At 39.6% G+C, this 19,153-nt stretch overlaps 1 protein-coding gene across 6 annotated transcripts in view; it reads left to right on the top strand.

Moving 5' to 3' along the window:
* The window catches only part of TSC22D2 (TSC22 domain family member 2), a 37,935-nt gene that overhangs the window by 12,763 nt on the left and 6,019 nt on the right, over positions 1-19,153 (top strand). Inside the window, exons 2-3 of one of the 6 annotated variants that reach the window (XR_015950028.1) lie at positions 2,520-2,682; positions 7,274-7,345. The exons of 1 other annotated variant lie outside the window; for it this stretch is intronic. Coding sequence is in view for 3 of the 5 variants with exons in the window: in XM_088669799.1 (XP_088525925.1) it covers positions 7,274-7,345; positions 16,087-16,138 (124 nt within the window). In the remaining 2 variants the exon portion in view is untranslated. Of the gene's footprint in view, positions 1-2,519; positions 2,683-7,273; positions 7,346-9,684; positions 9,738-16,086; positions 16,242-19,153 lie in introns of those variants that run through there. 4 more of the 6 variants (XM_088669799.1, XM_088669801.1, XR_015950029.1 and 1 more) reach the window with 4 other exon arrangements.

Consider the following 19,153-nt stretch of genomic DNA (forward strand, 5'->3'; position numbering starts at 1 on the left):
ATAGAATTCAGAGTGTCAGTGGAAAAACAGATGGATATGAATGTCTTTGTTCAGATGTAACACTAAACTATGGTTTAGCACAGCAGTGTGGAGTTTCCTGCCCAAAGGCCTACGTAGTTTGGCCTGGTAAGAGTCCTAGCTTGGGTCCACGAAGCCTTCTCCCCCCCCCCCCAAGGTATGCCATCAGTTGTGGGGCTGTACGGGAACAATCAGGAACCTTAAAATTGTTCTTTGCCAAGTGGGAAATGTAGCCAGTGCCTATTACAGGGGTCCCCAAACTACGGCCCCCAGGCCGGATGCGGCCCAATTGGCCTCCCAATCCGGCCCGCAACGACCCCCGCCGCCCGCTGCCGCCGCCCGCTCTTACGGCGCGCGGCGCAGCAGCGATCTTCAAAATCGGCAAAAAATTGCCGAAAATCCTTTGTGCGCATGCGTATGGGCCTCTCCCGACCCAGAAGAGGTCATTTCCGATGCACTTCCGGGTCGGGGGAGGCCCATACGCATGCGCACAAGCGATTTTCGGCGATTTTTTTCTGACCGTGTGCGTGTGCGCATGCGCACGGGCGCGCACTCCCCCACCCTCCGGCCCGCCGCCCTCCGGCCCGCCGCGCGGTTGGCACGGCGAGCACCAGCCCGAAGCCCGGTAAGTCTGGGGACCCCTGGCCTATTAAATTTGGTGACAGTTGCAAGCCCTGCTGGGATTTTTCTTCACACAGGAGCTCCCAGCCGGACCCAGTCCCTGCCAAAACAGTGCTTGAAGTTAGTGCAGATTGGTGCTTGAAGCCCTTCCTGGCATATTCCTTTGCATCATGGCTTGAACTCAAGGTGCTTGATGGAAACATGAGGTTGATTAACTTGCATTTTTTCAGCTATGTGCATCGACATTCAATTAGTATTTATACATAATGAGTACCAACAGAATCTAAAGATAATACTGCTATTACAATGTCAGAAAAACCATTAGAAAGGCATAATTGAAAATCTGGTTCTGTATTATAATGTTGACCAAGGGTTTTGTGTTGATGTTGATTGACTCTGATTTTCTGTAAGCTTTAATAGTCACCCAGGAGGCTTGGAACATAAGGCATCCAACTTTCAAGTATGTTATTTTATAGAAAATACTGTAATATTGCCCTCTTTTCCAAACCCAGATGGCCTATATTTGGAAATATACATTATAGAGTATAGTGAGCTGTTCATATACAGTGGACCCTCTGGATATGGATTAAATTCATTCCGGGGGGGGGGTCCGTGCGCACCCCCAAAAATCCGTAACCAGAGGTGCCGCTTCTGTGCACGCATGCGGTGCGATAGAGCGCTTCTGCACATGCGCGAGTTGTGAAACCTGAAGAAATAGTTCCGGGTTTCCCGCTTTCACAATCCGATGTTTATGTATCCAGAGAGGTACATAACTCGAGGGTCCACTGTACTGCCTTTCTGCCAAGGCACCCCAAAATGTGTTTTACAAGTTAAAACTCTAGATCAAAATAAGGTATGATAAAAAAGAGCAAAACAATAACTTTATTAGTAAAACTGTTAAAAACAGTCATTCAAAGCAGTCAAATAATAAATAAAATCAGCAATAAGCTAAGTACAGTAAACATTCTACTTATCTGGGTAGGCATTATATGAGAAAAAAATGGAAGCCAACAAGTCTCATTTGTTGTTAAAACTTCCACAGTATCTAAGGTTTTCTCTCTCCCAAACATAGCATAGTAAAAGCATACTTTTGTCCTGAACGTAAGTTTCCAGGTATGTTACTAATTCAGCTATCTAATGAAGGAGTCAAAGAACTGCTTTCTATTCTCTCCAACCAGCAGTTCAATACATCCACAGCTTACCCACATGTATGATCTAAAAAATAATTATATGTAGAACAGACAATACTTAAACAGTACCTGGAGTACTTTCCTGGAGTACTTGGTGAACACAATAACCCCACTCCTACTGTTTCTAATCTCTTCCCCACTTGCTCTTCAGTTCATTATAGTTTATTAATAGAAAAATGTGAATGAACATCAGTGGTATTGCTTTAAGAATTTGGATTCAAAGAAACCGTAGTCATATTAAGGTAGACTGTCACATCAAACAGTAATCTTATCAATATGATGCCTCATTTACCATCTCCACAAATGGCTATTTGCTTTATGCATGACATTTTGTAGTTCAACATGGGCTGAACATATCACATAAGAAGGCAGCAGCCAGTCTTTTGACTGCAGAGACTGTTAATCCTTCTTTGAATACCATCTCCATCACAGGGGAAACTTACTGGTACATGTACAAGGGAGAGGTCTTTCCCCATTGTGGTACCCCAGCTATGTGATTCCCTTCCCAGGGAGGTGTATGCCTTTTTGCTATCTTTTAGACGCCAAGCCAAATCTTTTATTTACTCAGGCATTTTGAAATGTTGTTAAAACAACTAAATTAATTTAAAACTTTAAAAATCTTGACTATTATCCATTGCTTTCTTTGTATTGTTTTTCTTGTTTTTAATTTAAAACCCCTTTAAATCATAGGTACAAAGTGTTTATATTAAATGTGATCTATCCAGAGAGGTAGCGATAGATCGAAAGTGCTAGCCACTCAAGGCACTCAGAGGAAAATGAAAAGAGAAAAAGCACAGAGGTGGGGAGGAGACATAAAACAAGGAAATGGTGTGAAAAGAGGAGACTGAAGCAGGTAAGTTGGTCCAAAGATGGGGGAGGCAAGAAGAAAGGGAAAACAAAGCTGGCTTTAGACCCAACCAGTTGAACATTGACAGTATTGTTTTCTTTTTTTAAAGGATTGACAGTAGCAGGTAACCAGCTGTTCAGGGGCATACTTGCACTGCTTTCTGGCTTGTATTCTGAATAAGTTTTTACTAAAACTGTATTAGTAACATGGTATGCTACACCTATTTTCTAGAATAATTAGTAAATTTGGCAGTTGACCAAGCCCTTCCTTTAGCTTAATTGCTGGTGCAATATACTTCAGCTGCCTCTTTCATATTCTAAAACTGCCAGCCTTGAAACACTAAATACTGTATCTCATTAAAAATGCAGGTCTCACAGTTTGAAAAGATAATATTAGGATCCAGGGTCAAAATATTATTAAAAATGTATAATAGTTACTTGAGTGGGATACAATGGAGGAAATAGTTAAATCTTCAATGATAAATTGGGCCAGGGATGTGGGACGCAATATTGATTTTGCACTATGGGAGCAGCTGGGCAAAGTCAATATAAAGTTTACAGCATGCTAAACACTAAGAGAAACATTTATTAAGATGCTGCATAGGTGGTGCTTGAAACCAAATAGACTAGTAAAAATGTCAAAATCAACAAAGGGCAATTGCTGGAAATGTAAGACAGTAGAGGGATCCTTTTACCACATGTGGTAGACGTGCAGTATAATTAAAAACTACTGGGAAATGATCCATAATGAACTTTAAAAATGTTTTAAAAATCCTTCTCTAAAAACCCAGAAGCACTGACAAAAAAAAGAGAAACTTGTTCCTCTATGCCAGGCACCCCCAAACCTCCAGATGTTTTGGCCTACAACTCCCATGATCCCTAGCTAACAGGACCACTGGTCAGGGATGATGGGAATTGTAGTCCAAAACATCTGGAGGGCCGAAGTTTGGGGATGCCTGCTCTATGCAACAACAGCTGCACCATAATATGTGTTTGCATACTGTATTTTAATCAAAGTGATCCAAAATGCTACCTGAGCTATATTCAAGGTTTGAGCATGCAGTGGAGTTTCCAACTTAAATATGAAGCAACCTGTGGTTTGTGTTGAATTTTTTTCCACTTCTAGAAATGCATCTGTCCAGAAAAAAATTAATATCAAAATGAATGAACATTGTGCAACATAAAATTGGACAAATGACATAATACTAAGCAAATCTTAGTCATATTTTTTTCAAGTGACTATCCCTATGATTTTTTTCACACAGCTCTTCAGTAGAGCTAAAATTTTCAGTGCTTATATTTTTTTCCTTACTCCTAAATTCAGTTTAGATTCCAAAATGATGCTATTAAGACTCCATTCCTTAAAATCTGTACAAGTTGTTTTTTTTAAAAGAAAAATCAAGTAAACATTTGTTTGAATGTGATGTTTAAACTGCTTTATCAATCTTCTCCCTGCAAAATTTATATTCAACTATTTCTGGAAACACTGCATGGCAGTTATTTTCCTTTTACAAGTGTAAGTCAAACACATTGATTTTTGTGGCAGTAGAAAAAGTTCCCTTTCAGAATTTTCTGGAGCAATCAAATAATTGCATAAATCTGTGCCATATTGCAAACTGTTTTTGTAAGTTTATTTCAGCTCCAAAAGCAGTTTACTACATTGCTGGGAGAGCTCCTGTCCAAAAGCTTCATGTCAGGAGGGCTTTGGGCTTGTACAGCTGCTTGTACATTTCTCTGAATTCCAGCCATTGTGAAACGGTCTTTAGAGGCAACCCTAATTTAGTTTCTGTGGTTAATATTTTGTTTTTGGATTACTTTATTAGGATAACAGCCCTTCACCTTTCATACATAATAAAAATAATCAGATATGTGTAGCTGAAGAAAAATTGGCAGTTGTAGCTGGTGTTGAGAAAACAAAAGTTTTATTTTCTGCTTCTGCTGTTAGTTGGCAGGAATATTTGGAATGAATCTGAATGTGGATAGTGGACTAGCTGAATTAGTAACTCGTGAAAACAATTGTCAATTTTGTAGACTAAGAATGAAAAGTTCAGTGACTGAAAATTAATGTTGGATAATTATTGATATACATTTAGACATTTCTGCGCACTATTGTGCTAACTGAACATTGTACACTCTCTCTTATCCCCAACTCTACATACCATCCCTTCCGCTGCCGCCGGCACCCAAGCTTCATAAAATATTGGGGGAAGTGGTTAACAACTATCTTGTTACAAGCTAGTTCTTCCTGGGAAAATGTCAGTCTTGTTACAGTCGTGACACGAGAGAGTATTTTTGCTTTATTTCGGGAGCTATATGTTTGCTTTCTGTTTTGGATTTGCCTTGTAGCGTGATTACATTGAAGCTTTAACCTTGTGTATGTGTGAATTTCGTAGTTGACTCTCTCCTAAGCTATTGCTAAGTTGTTGCATTAGTGGGAGCAAGCACATCAAGCCCTGCTAGCATAAGCCCCCCAAGATCTGCTTTTTTGGGGAGCAGGGTCTGAAGAATCCCCCCAAACAGCATTCAGTGGTAGGAGAGGGGAGATCATGCCACCTGGCAAGCTGATGTAACAGTCACCTTTGTATGATATTTAATTCCACTTCTAATGTTCAATTTTGAGAAACTGTAACTGCATTTTTATATATACCATGATATATATAAAATAAGTCTCAATGGACTTGCATGCACCCTTCCCCCTCCTCTCTCAATATGGCTGCAAGAAAAGGAGATCAGTACTATCATTTTAGTTTACTTACAGTATACTGTGCCACCCAATGCCTAAACTGTGGTTGATATTAACTGTGGCTAGTGGAAACAAGCTAGCTTCATAAAATTCTCGCTTCCTCTAACCATAGTTACAATGAGCATCTGTTTGTGTTGACACTGTAGTTAATTTTAAACAGAAGCAAGTGCTTTTGAACTCTCTCATAATGCTATTACAGTTGTCTCCCCACTTATGCAGGGGTTATGTTCCCAAGTACCACTTATATACAGTGGTACCTCGGTTTAAGTACATAATTGGTTCCGGAAGTCTTTATTTAACCTGAAGCGTACTTAACCTGAAGCGAACTTTCCCATTGAAAGTAATGGAAAGTGGATTAATCCGTTCCAGACGGGTCTGTGGAGTACTTAAACTGAAAGTACTCAAACAGAGGCGTACTTAAACCGAGGTATGACTGTATGTGAAATCACATATACGTAGTGGGGAACACGATAGAAAAAGGCCAGAGTGCCACAAATCCTCAAAACTCCACCATACTTGCTCCCTCCGAACTTCCTTTTTCCAACTCTCCACAGGCCTCAAAGTTTGGTGCAAAGGATCCTGGGATTGCAGTTGCAAAGGCTCCTGAGATTGCAAGCCGTTTTCCTGCTTTTTTCGGGCCATTTTTGCCCTTTTAATGCCATTTTGCAGTTTAAATCAGTTTATTTAATTATTTCCTGGCGCTGCTCATATATGCAGTCATACTCAAGTTGAACACGTGTAAGTGGGGAGATGTCTGTATATGACTTTGTCTGAAACAGCCCACTAAAAATTGGGATATGGTGGAAAGGTTACTTTATGGAATTCAGGTGTATTAAAAGTTGTGAGTATTTTGTAGGCTTTATGTCAAGATTAGAGAGGTTCTTTATGGAACACTGAAACTCAAATGAAGAATTTCTTGGCTTGACTCTTAGAAAGATGGATACACAGTATACCTGACTTCTAGGGTCTCCTTTCTCTTGCTATTTTGTGAAATGACTTGTGAAATGTGCAAGTGTGTCTTGTGTTTTAAGACTACAGTCGTACCTCGGGTTACGAACCCCTCGGGTTATGAACTCCACAAACCCAGAAGTATTTTCGCTGCGCGCGTGTTCTGCGCAGAAGCGGCGCACGCAGTTTGCGCATGCACAAAGCTCGGAAATTGCACTTTGTGCATGCGCAAAATGGCGCTTCGGGTTACGGCCATTTCGGGTTATGAACTGCGTCCCAGAAAGGATCATGTTCGTAACCCGAGGTACCACTGTACAAATATTCCTGGTCAAAAATATTTGACCAATGTGCCTGCTTGTTTGTTTCCTAATGAGCAAATGTGAATCCTTCAGTTTATGGTTTCGTATTTCACTGCTTGAATTTCCATTGTGTATGCCATCTTAACCTTATAAATTAAAAGTTGTAAAAAGACACCCTTATAAGAAAATATATTAGGAGGAAAGCCTGCTGTTTGTGAGCTAGAGTATGTTATATGTGAAAGCTAGAAGGGAGTCACCATGTATGGAGGTTGTATCTTCTTAAACATTAGATGCTAGGTAAAAACAGGAAATGCTATCACTGTGTCCTGCTTGTGGCTGCCCACAGGCATCTAGCTAGCCACATTTGGAAATGGGCTTGCTTTCTGATCTAGCAAGGCAGTTCTTTTCCTATCTATGGAACTCATATTTTTATACACTTTCTGCTACACGTGTTAGTGAACTCTATACTTTGTACTACCCTATACTCTACAAGCTGTTGCAGATCTTTGTGTGGGGAGCTCTACATGTTGAAACCTAAAAACTTAATATTTTCCTTCAAGCCAATTGTTATCTGTTCTCAATCTTGTTTCATTTCCTGGCTTTCATAGGAATCCTTCAGCTACTTTCTACCAAGTGTTCCATTCGAACAAGTTACGGGAATCAAAGAACCTCTGGGATAGGTATGAATACTTAAGTATGGAAAAAAGCATACATGCTGAAGTATGCATGAATGGCTTTGCACTGTGCAGGTTTCTCGTCATCAAGTAGTATGTTCACCTCAACATACCTATTCTGCCTACGTCCTTGGCTTAGCTGCTGTGACTTGACTAGAGCAGCCTTAGTATTCAAAAATTTCAGTCAAATGGTTATTCGCTTCTGGGCCATGTGGATTCTAGCCCTGTTCCATTCATCACATTCTTTTTCTTATGTAGTTGGCAGAATAGTAGTACAGTAATTGATTTGTTTGTTATATTTGTATGCCACCCAGTAAAAAGTATGGCATACAATAAATAAGTATAAAAACAATTTAAATACACGATAAAACATAAAAGCAAAGGTAGCTTAAAACACAATTTGAAAATAAAACTTGCTGCAACCCCAAAGTTAAAAAGCAGATTTAAAATTTGAAAGGACCAGTATGAATAGAAGGCCAGGGTGAATAGAAAAGTCTTCGCCCAGCACCAAAAAGCCTAAGAAATGTTGTTGATCAGCAGCACCAAGCTGGCATTTGAAGGCTATCTGTGGCATTTGAATGACTTGTATTTTTGGAAACTGGTCACTTAAATTGCAGAATGAAAACGCAGTATATGTGGGGAACACTTTGATAGAAAACCATTACAATTAGTGCAGCTATAAATTTGAATATAGATAGGGGAAACCTTTGGAAGGATTTGGGCATAGCTAGACATGTGGCGAGAAACTGCAACAAATTCCAACTTGGAGGACATCACTTGTAAAAGTTGCATTACTAATTCAACATCTGCAGTTTGGCGTTCTCACAATATTAATATTATAGATAGAAAGCTTGGTGGCTTTTCTGGCTTTCAGCAAGTTTTCTACTGCTATAGCTTTCTATAGTGTGTTCAGACATTTGTATTTGAACATGAAACACCATCATTTGTTTGCATTTGCCTTACTGAAGCAAAGAAAACATAATGGCTTCCCTAAAGCTTGCTTTTTCACATGCTTGCTCACTTCAGAAGGAATGCATTCTAGTTTGAAGAATTATAGGATTTAAAATCACAATAGTAGTCAGAAATTCTGTCATCTTCTGAATTAAGAATAGAAGATCTTTGAATGTTTAAGGGTTTAAGTGCTGTATCTAAACATGTCACTTAAAGAGGGGATTCAGGAACAGCAAGAGTTCATTTCTGTATATCTTTATATGTAACTCTATAACAGTGGGGCAGGGGAGTTTGGACAGGGGAACACACAATGTGTAGTGTGCTGTTGTTGGGGGATTGAAATGAAGATTAGTGAAAATAGCCTTTTCTAGCAGGAGCCTCTGCTGAAACTTCCACAAATAGAAAGAGCCTCTCTGTAAAAGAACAGTTTTGAATTCAGCCTGTAGACCTCTGGTTAAGTTTACCAGCTTAACTAGAAAATGTTCAGTAGTATTGAAGTTTCAAATATATGAATATTTTATGAAAAGTAATGTTAAGGAATATTTTAAAAACCTGCATTTAAATCAGTGTAGCCATGATCCCAACATTTCCAGCGTTTAGGTGTGAGTGATGGTGCTTATTTATCCAAAATGGCACCACCCATGCCCACCCAAGAGAGAGAGCTCAGCAGGCTCAGGAAAACACAAGGTTTGCAGAAGTACAAATAAAATCTGGTGAGGAAAAAAACATAAAGTGAGGGAGTCCCCCAAACAGGCTAGTAAGGATTGACCCTCCTTAGTAGCCATAGGGTGCTGATGGGATGGGGAATGGAATGGAATGGAATATCCTGCAGGAGGGAATGACTGCTCTAACTGGAACAGTAAATCTGTGACACTTTTGCAATATTATTTTCAATACCTTTAGATACCTGTTGACCAACATTTATAAGGAACTCTGGAGAGGGCTTTGCCTTGGAAGCAGGGTTTAGGTACTTTCATGCCAAAGCTACCCATAGATTCAAGTACACTTTTATGAGTTTCTGTACATTATTGGCAATCAAGAGTATGTTCTACAGCTATAAAGAAAAATAGGTTGCACCCTATGTTCATTTGCAGTCACTCAGTAACTTTTGCGGTGTAGGTAGATGCCAGCCTTGTTGTATCTTTTGCACAAAGATGTTATCATGTATGAAAGTTGCCCCATTGGCCAAATCTATTCTTAGAGCAGTATTGAGCGGAGCTCAGGAACGTGAAAACAGGATGATGTGTTTTGATTGTTCACTTTATTGCCTTGCATGACTTGGAAAGCAATAACTGAATGCATGGCAGAACTGAGTGGTGTATAAGCCTCATAATACTGAAGTTGAATGACTGCAATCTGCCAAGGTTCTCAATTGATCTCTTATTTTGTTTCAGTCATCCAATTTGATCTCTTCTGGAATAAATGGAGAACTTCTCTACATAAGTTTGAATGTTAAGAGTGACCTATACATTTGGTATACAGTATATTCAAACAAGCTTCTATTTCACAATAACAGCAGGGGACTATTCATACAACATAAACGTTCTTACCTTGTAACTTCAGCTGAAAAGAGGTCACTAGCAGTAGTTCATAAATTAAAACAGGCTACTGCTAGACAATGCACCCTGTTAAATCACTAATGAAGGCAAGTTGCCATCAGAGGCAGGGCCTGCAACACAATATTCTACAATACAATTCATTCCCAGTTTGAGGCAAGCTAATTCTTAATTTATCTGTGGTGGGCTAAATGGGAGTTGTCCTAAAAACTTGCAGCTTGCCTTGGGGATCTGTTTGGCTACAAGGTTGTTTCGCTCCAGATTGGCCCCCTGGACAATAAGAGATGCCTGCAGGAAAACAGTTTCATCACATGCAAAAATTCCCTGAACTTTAGGGGGGAAGAGTATGATGTTTGTTCTTCCACGCTTTAACAGTTCCTTCGCTGCTTGCCAGAAGTTCTGTAGCTGAAACATTATCACTACTTTCCTGAAGCTGTGGTGGTGTGCAGGGGCTAGAATTGTCCAATTCTTACGACTATTCTGTCATTATAACATGATAGTATTCTAGAATCTCCCAATTTCCACTATTTTTATGGATGTCGAAAGCCATGCAGCATAGGGAACAGTAGAAATAGGCCATCTTTGGTTTGGTAGATTAGGTGGTGACTTTCACAATCTGGGCTCTCCCTAATCACAGACCTCTATAATAGAACCTTTTCTTTTAACCTTCCTTTTGGAAAGAGATTTACTGCGGTTGTATTGATGGTTTCCATGAGGGTGTCATTTGAAACTGCTGCTAGATCTATTTTTCAGGCCTTACAGGTTAGTGGACTAGTACTGAACTTCTTTAAACATGCAAAGTACATTTTCTGTAAAAATGATTGTGCTGCAGTGCAAAGCTTGATGTGTTTATACTTTTAGATGGTCAGAGTCACAAAGCAAACTGCCTTGCAGCTACACTTACTAAATGGATATGGTCTATTCCCTTGTGACTGGCAATTTTCTGGGGAGTATTTTGAAACCCACAAAATTATGAATAGTTATTTGCAAGAGACTGAAACACCATGCAACAGAATGAGCATTTTTGAAGAAACCTGTGCTTTCTTTAATCTTTTTATATCAATATTTGCAAGAATACCTGCAATAGCTACATAGTTCTAATCTTTTTAAAATTGAAGATGATGACTACCGAGGCGTCCTTTGGGAAGCCTCCATGTTTTCTCCGGCTCGCCACTTGAACACTTGTTGCTAGGTGCATTAGTCTCAGGAGACTTCCCCCATCTTAAATAACTCAAAATAGATCGGGGAGGTGATGTGAAAGCAGACTTCTTAAACATTATTTTTTCCAAGTTGTATTAAAACCAAGTTTTTAATTTGGTTACTGGCACTAAAAATCATGGAGGCTACTAGTGCAATGAGGCAGCAGCTTTGGGTCACTGACAGCCCTAAATAGAGACCAAAAATAAGTTTAACTAATTAATAAATTGAAAATAAATCACCACATTGATCTTACTTAGATTTTATTAATAATTTGCCAGAATCTTTGCCAGACTGCTTTTACAAATGTAGTTTGGAAGACCAACTTAAAGCAGCTCTCTGAAGACAGCTTTCTGATTTTAGTTTGTCCCCATATTAAATAAGGACATTGCTGCCGTTCTTAGTTCCTGCAGGAACTTTCAACTACAAAAAGAATGTGCAGCAAACGGTGCTACTGAAGCTTCTGGAATAGCCCACAGTCACAAAAGGTACAGACTGAAGTCTTACGGGTACTGTGTGACTTAAAATTGTTTTTGGTTTAAGAAATCCCTACATCAATTACAAGCCTTGCATTTGAGATACCTACATGTAACAAATGCATTTGGGCTCATTAGTATTGCTTTGTATGAAAAATTACACTTGCATTCAGTTATCAAATTTCAATCTGTTTTATATCATGTGCAACTCTTTTGTTAACACATTCTTAATTAAATCAAACATTGAGAAAACAGTTGACTTAAATTGTCAGTACACTGCATGTTGAAAACTCAGTTCTGTGATTTGCCTAAGATACCTGTCACTAAAGTAGCTTACTCTAGTGCCTGTGGAGTGTCTTATTAGGCAATTAGTGTGGAATTTAGTACACTTTCCCCAAAGTGATATTTTGTGATACTTAATGCATTTTTATGCCACCCCTTTAACAAAGTGATTTACATGCAGTAGGGAAAACATTACTTTTATAAACTGCAGTTAAAGCATTTTCAGTGGTGAATGAGGATATGATCTGCCCATTCTTGCTTTCCACTTCTTATTACATGTGCTTTTTCATTGCTCTTGATTATTGCAGTATATTCAGAAACCTTTCAGGGTTATTCACAGAATTTAACTTTCAAGTTGGGGGCAGTAAACTGATATGGAGAATAAAATCTTCAATAGTGATTCATATCATCATTTTTGCACTCAACTCTTGTCTAGTGAGGGACACTATGTTTCCAGAAACTGGAGTGGATTGGTTTGGCACTCAGATCTAAGTGAAGTGTTTCTGGTAGCTGATCAAAGCGGAAGGTGGCTAATCTTTACTAGGCCAGCATAAAGCAAAGTCCTTATACCGGTACTTCCTACAGATAACGTCATGAATGCTAAAACAAATGTGTGCATTTTGGTATGTGTGTGCAGAGTAAGCCGACTAGGTATTGGAGGAGAATGGCAGCTGCTTGGGTCAAGGAGGAGCACAACTGGAGCCCTCTTAATCTCCCTCAGGGCCTGGGGTAAAAGGCGAAGCCTGTTCTCGCTGTGTTTTCTGCATCCAGGTACAACTGGCTTGGGACTCTTAACTTCCAGCAGCTGCTGCAGCAGAAGAAAACTGGTGGGCAGCAAATGGCTTCCTTCCCCCAGAGCTCATGGACAAGGCTCTGTTTTCTGTACTGAGAAATACATTATGCACGTAGGCATAAGAAAAGCATTATTCCTCTTAATTTGCATAATTCTGACATTTTTGCTATTTTGCGTAATGTATTCCACCTTTACCAGTCATGGTGGAGAAATAATGCTGCAGTCCTGTTCCCAGGACTGTTTTTTTAAAAAGGCATTTCTTCTTATTTATTCAATTTAAAAATAAAGATAATACAATAAATTGCTTAAAAATGAAACACACAAAAGATACAATTTTGGGCTTCTGCCTTCACAATCTCTGGGGGAAATGAGCATTATTTATTGGAGGGTAATAACATGTCCACCTTTTTGTTGATAAAAATCAGGATATTGTCCTCGGTGTCTTAGGATATTCTCACATGAAGCTGAAAAGTTACTAAGAATTCCAAATAGTAGCATATTTCACAGGGGGCATTTGAAAATCGTTTTCATCGTTTATATATAAAATAAAATTTTGCCAGGTAGTTAAAAATGAATCGTTTTCTTTTCTTTTGTTTATTCCCCAGTATATCTTAATTTTCCAGCAGTAGTTATGGACCAGATTTGACCGTAACCACAAATCCTTATTTAACCCTTCTAAATATTTCCATTATCTTAAAATAGCCATCCCCACAGCTAACAAAAAATATAATTTCAATTCTTTATCAAATTCTTTATCAAAACCATCTTCATCTGGTATATTCCATATCCCCAATAATGCCACTGAGGGAGTTGGCGCCATTACTTGTTTTGTTGTCAAATAAATTTCTAAGAACACCAACTCCCCCAAAGCTGCCACTGAATGACACTCCCACCATAAGTGGAAATAGTCAGTGCTCTGGTTTGTAGGATTTCAGGAGACAGTAAACTCACACACTTTCAAGAATATATTCACTCAGTAAAGCTAGATATTTGCTTCGGGAGGAGAGAGCAGAATTCAGTTCCTGCTACCACTTTCTGCAGAATTATGACGCATGCAGCCCTCCTCGTGACCTTCCTGTCACATCAACTCTTAACACATTAGAGCAGCATAGTAGTATAAAGGTACAAATGATGATAAATAATACTTGAAAAACAGGTTCATGGTGCTATAACATTGGTACCAGTCCTGAGTATAATTTTTGAGGTTTACTATCTGATCCTATATCTTATGGAATGGTGGAGTAGGGTACAACTTCAGCATCACAAGTTTATAGTGGAGTACAAATCTAAGCTAAATAATTCACTTTTAATTTACTTGTTATTTAGGTTCAGATTTTCCTCCCAAGAGGTGGATACTCTTTGAAATACATTTGTCCAATTTAGTATTGCTTTGTTTTCTACGAAAATGGCTTCTGTATAGGGCACTCCATCCCATTCCTCAACCTGGTGCCTACATCTTGTACAGTACTTAGATGGTTTTATGTCAGCTGGTCTATATGCTTGTTGACACTCTCAAAGAACAAAAGTTAGTGAGGCAAGGCTTATCCTTGCAGAAGCCATGCTTGTGCTGCTTCAGCAAGGTTTGTTGTTCTGCATGCCTGGTTATTTATCTTTAACAAAGCTTTCCACCTGCTTTCCTTTGACAGCTGTTAAGCTAACTAGCCTGTAATTTCCAGGATCCTCCCAGGTCTCTCTTTAAAAAATAGGTGTTAACATTGGCCACTTTGCAGTCCTCAGATACAGGGACTGTTGTAAGAGACAGGTTACATCAGGCATGTCAAACCTGCGGCCCTCCAGATGTTTTGGACTACAATTCCCATCTTCCCCAACCACTGGTCCTGCTAGCTAGGGATCATGGGAGTTGTAGGCCAAAACATCTGGAGAGCCGCAGGTTTGACATGCCTGGGTTACATGTTTGTTTGTTTTTTTAAATCTCGTTTCACATTTGAGTACTTAAAACTCTTGGGTAATGCTATTTGGACCCTGTAATTTGTCTTTTTATTTTGTCTGTTAGGTCTAGAACTTCATTTCGCATTACCACTTTTTGCCTCAGTTTCTCACATTCCCTTCCTGCCCAAGTTAGTTCAGGCAGGAAGATGTAAATAATTCATTTAGTTTCTCTGCAATCTTCTGCTTTACCACACCTCTGACTACCTTGTCATTTCAGGGTTCAACCACCACTGCTACTAATGTTGTCTTTTAATGTTGATGTTTTTTATGTTTTTACCAATGTACCCCTCAAATTCTTTTTTAAAGCATCCCTTTTGTCAGCTTGCATTTCTTTTGCCAAAGTTTGCATTCTTCTTTTATTCTTTTTTGAAAGAAATTCTTGTTTCTAATTGCATTATTGACTCTGCTAATTAACCATGCCGGCATCTTCTTCATCCTTGTGGTACCTTTCCTGATCTCCATTAGGGCTGGGCGATAACTGGTTTTCAATATCGCGATATATTGCCAGCTAAACATCGTGATATATCAATATATCACAGTATCTGAAATAACAAAGGAACTACACAGAGGCAAACAGGACAATGCGACTCCTGGCAACTGCTACTACTTACGGGTCTAAAGTGGATAAATGACAATATTATCAATCACTGCTCACTCAGTTTCTTTAGCAAGCAAGTCAAAATGCAGCCCATCAGGACGTTTGGTATGGGGCTTGGCTACCCAATGGTGGTATTCAGGACAATCCAGAGTATGGTGATAAGTCATAGTGAATACAAATAATCTGGGACTGCCAGCAGGCCTGCTAGTAGGCAGAAGCGGCAGCAGCCTGGCAGCAGGGGCACAATAACCAGCAGCTTGCAGCAGAAGCATTGCCACAGCAGTGGGCGACAGTGGCAGAAGGCCTCACAGGTCCCATTGCTTGTGTCGCCACAAGGTCTCGCAGGCTGCCACTACTATTGCCATCTCCCTTCGCTATTGCAAGGCCTCACAGGATGCCGCTACTGCCATCACCTGTCAGTGATGTGTCCCCCCGCAGGCCACCACTGCTTCTGCTGCCAAATGCTGGCACCACTGCGAGGCATCTCAGGCCAATGCTGTTACTACTGCCAATTCCCATTGCCACTGTGAGGCCTCGCAGTCCACTGCCACTACCTGTCACTGCCGTGAGGCATTGCAAGCCGCCACCGCTACCTTGGCCACCTGCCGCCATTGCAAGGTCTCGCAGGCCGCTACTGCTGCTGCTTCCCTTCGCTGCTGCGAGTCCTCGCAGGCTGCCCCCACCACTCCCTGTCATCACTCGCAGACCACTACTGTTTGTGCCACTGCTACTGCTGCCCCTCCAGTTGCCACCATGAGGATGCACAGGCCACCACTGATTCTGCCGCCACAGCCAGGCTGTCGCCGCTACTGCTAACACGTATTGTGGTCATGGCAAGCTGTTTCTGCTACTGCTGATTCTGCCTCCTAGCAGGCCATTTTGACTTGCTTGCTGATGAAACTGTGTGTGTGGTGATTGATAATATTGTCATTTATCCATTTTAGACCCCTAAGTAGTAGCAGTTGCCAGGATGTTGTCCTGTTCCCGTATGTATAATTCCATCCTTATTTTAGTCATTGTGCTAGATAGCAATGTTTAGCTGGTGATATTGTGATGTTTAGTTGGTGGTGTTGTGAGGTTTAGCTGCTGATAACAACGTTTAGCTGGTGAGTTACCGCGATGTTGAAACCCAGATGTCGCTTAGCCCTTACACACATTGTGATTTGTGATATATTGCCAGCTCAAATATTATGAAACAATTATCACAATGTGTACTTCAAACCAGTGTTGGACGATATATTGATATATCTCCCAGGCCTAATCTCCATATGCGCTCCAGTTGAGCTTCTAATGCTGTGTTTCTAAATAACTCCCAAGCAATTTGGAAAGATTCAATCTTCTTGACTTTGCCTTCCTTTTTACCAATTCTTATTTTGGGGAGGTTTACTTTTTTGAAATGTGACCATGTTGGATTTTGGGGACAATTAGCTGTTTACATGTGTATTTAATTTAATAGCAATGTGGTCACTTATTCCCACTTATATCTTATACCAGGTTATGGGCACCATAGCTGCCAAGTTTTCCCTTTTCTCACAAGGAAGCCTATTCAGCATAAGGGAATTTCCCTTTAAAAAAGGGATAACTTGGCAGCTATGCTGGGCACCACCTAAGTCAAGGGTCACCATCCTTCTGGTCAGTTCCTTGACCAACTGTTCTAAGGCACATTCATTTGGGATACCTAGATATAAATACTTGTTTATTTAGGTTGTTGTTATTATTATTTATTATAAATTTATTACCTACTCTTCACCCTAAGGTCTCAGGTTGCTTTATACTTGTTTCTAAACTGGACTCTCCTCCCTTGGAGGTTTCTAAGCAGAGGTTGGATGGCCAAGTGTCATTGATGCTTTAGCTAAGATTCCTGCATTGTACGGGGTTGGACTAGATGACCCTTCCAAATCATCTATGATTACAATGTTCATATGTTTAAGTCTCTGAGTTTCATTTTAAAATAATAGAATAGAAATTTTATGCTTATGCCTTTTTTGTGACTGGAACATGTGTAGTCAGTCTGTCTGAGGTTAGTTGAAGTCGGCCATTAGTACAACAATTCCTCTTTTGGGTGCTTCCTTGATTTCATTCTTCATTGTAATATCTTCATGAACATTTTGATTAGGGAGCTGTTAGCATTCCCGTAGAACTATATTATTCTTGGTATCACCACCTATAGCAATTATGTGGAGGGGTCTGCCCTTTTGAGAGTTCTTTTTCTTGAACTCAGTGCCCTCTTTGACATAAAGAGCAACACCACCTCCGCTAAGTCATCTTCTGTCCTTCCTATAGAGTCCATATCCAGTGATAACAGGGCCCCACTGGTTCCATTGCCCCAGCTGTATCAACACTGTCCTCTAAGACCAGGCATTCCAGTTTGCCCACCTAGGCTCAGAGGCTTCCAGCACTAGTGTGTAAACACAGTTTTCCTTGTCAAGGTTGTGCAGGGCTCTGGAAAACTAAAACGCATTTTCAGTATTAAAGCTCCCATTTCTTACAGTACCTATTAAGTGTGCCAACTATTTTTTTTTGAAAAACACAAAATAACAAGAATGTAAGGGCCATAGAAGATCTGAGGAATGTTCTCTTGATACGCAAGGTGTGTGAAGACTATTTGAAAATGTAAACATGCAAAATATTAAAAGGCTGCTTTTTAATAGGGTATGAAACCTCTCAAACATAACAGCCAAACTTTCCTTTCTTGTCTGCTTTTGAAGGAGGCAAAACTTAATTTTGCTTCCAAATTCAAATTAGCCCCCTAAATTAGCCTCCTAAAAATAGTCCATATTTAAACATGGATATTTAAACAGTATGCTCTTCAGCAATATTTGAGTGTATATATTACTGAAAAGTTTGTTTTATACATGTTTAGAATAATGGTCCCACTCAAAGGGAAGGACATAGTTATCGGTTCTTCAAGAATCACATCTTTTGTGATGAAAACATAGGACTTTTAAGTAAAACTATTCCATCCACTGAAATAGTTCATCTGTTTCCTATATGCACTTTGCGTATCTATGAACACTGCTACATGATAATACAAAATTGATTTTTGTTTCATCTTTCAACATAAGTAAACATTGCACACTAATTCTAAAATCATACAGGTGATCTTTTAAATTCACTCATTTTTGAATATCCAAGGAAGACTAATTTCAGTGTTCCTCGCATTTATTACAATAAACATTTAAATGTTTCAGGAAAACATTACATAGAAAAGGTGAAATTAATTTCTGATGTACACTTATTTTTCACTTTTGAGGTAAGTTGGAACAAGGAAGCTAGCTGTTCATACTGTAATTGTGTTCTGCCTTGAAAGGTTGGCTAGGATCAAAGAACCACACAACTACCTGTAGTCATTTGTGTTTCAGACTTGCGTGTCTTGTACGCTGTTCTGTCCCAGTGCGGAAGGCAGACTGCTTTTGAAATAGTTGAGAATGTTAAGAGCAGCTTTTTGAGATGGTGCTCTTATTGGAAATGCATTTCTTTGGTTTGCTATCTAGTTTAACTCTCAAATAGTACAAAATGGCTGGTATCGGTTCCTACATTCACTGAAAACCATTTACTGCTAGCTAATGCTGGCATTTCTAGTTGGAATAACCACTTTTAATAGGCTTTAAGAAAGGCCAAACTGAAAAAAAACAACTATTTTCAAATGATAGAGCTTGATTGGAGTGCTGTGACTGGAAGACAGATAGATAGGTTTAGAATAGTTCTTATGCTTCTTCTGTAAGGGCTAGCTAGTCCAAAGGTAGAGGCTTTGACCATAGCCAGACTTTTCCTCAAACAGTATTCTAGAATGAGGGGTGAAACAGCCCTGCATGAATAGCAGGTGTGTCTCCATGTAGAAGTGCATTTTTTAGATTAGGCTATAGGACACATATAAACCTTTAAAACTTAGAGTCCTTGCTTCTTTTCTCAGAGTTGGACTCTAGTTATCCCTGTTTAATTACTTCCTTTTAAACATTTTATGAAGGTTGTTTAGTAAAACTTTGTAAGTAGCAACCTGTCTTGTCTTGT

Source organism: Zootoca vivipara, chromosome 5, assembly GCF_965207765.1.
Source record: "Zootoca vivipara chromosome 5, rZooViv2.hap1.1, whole genome shotgun sequence".
Classification (NCBI taxonomy): domain Eukaryota; kingdom Metazoa; phylum Chordata; class Lepidosauria; order Squamata; family Lacertidae; genus Zootoca; species Zootoca vivipara.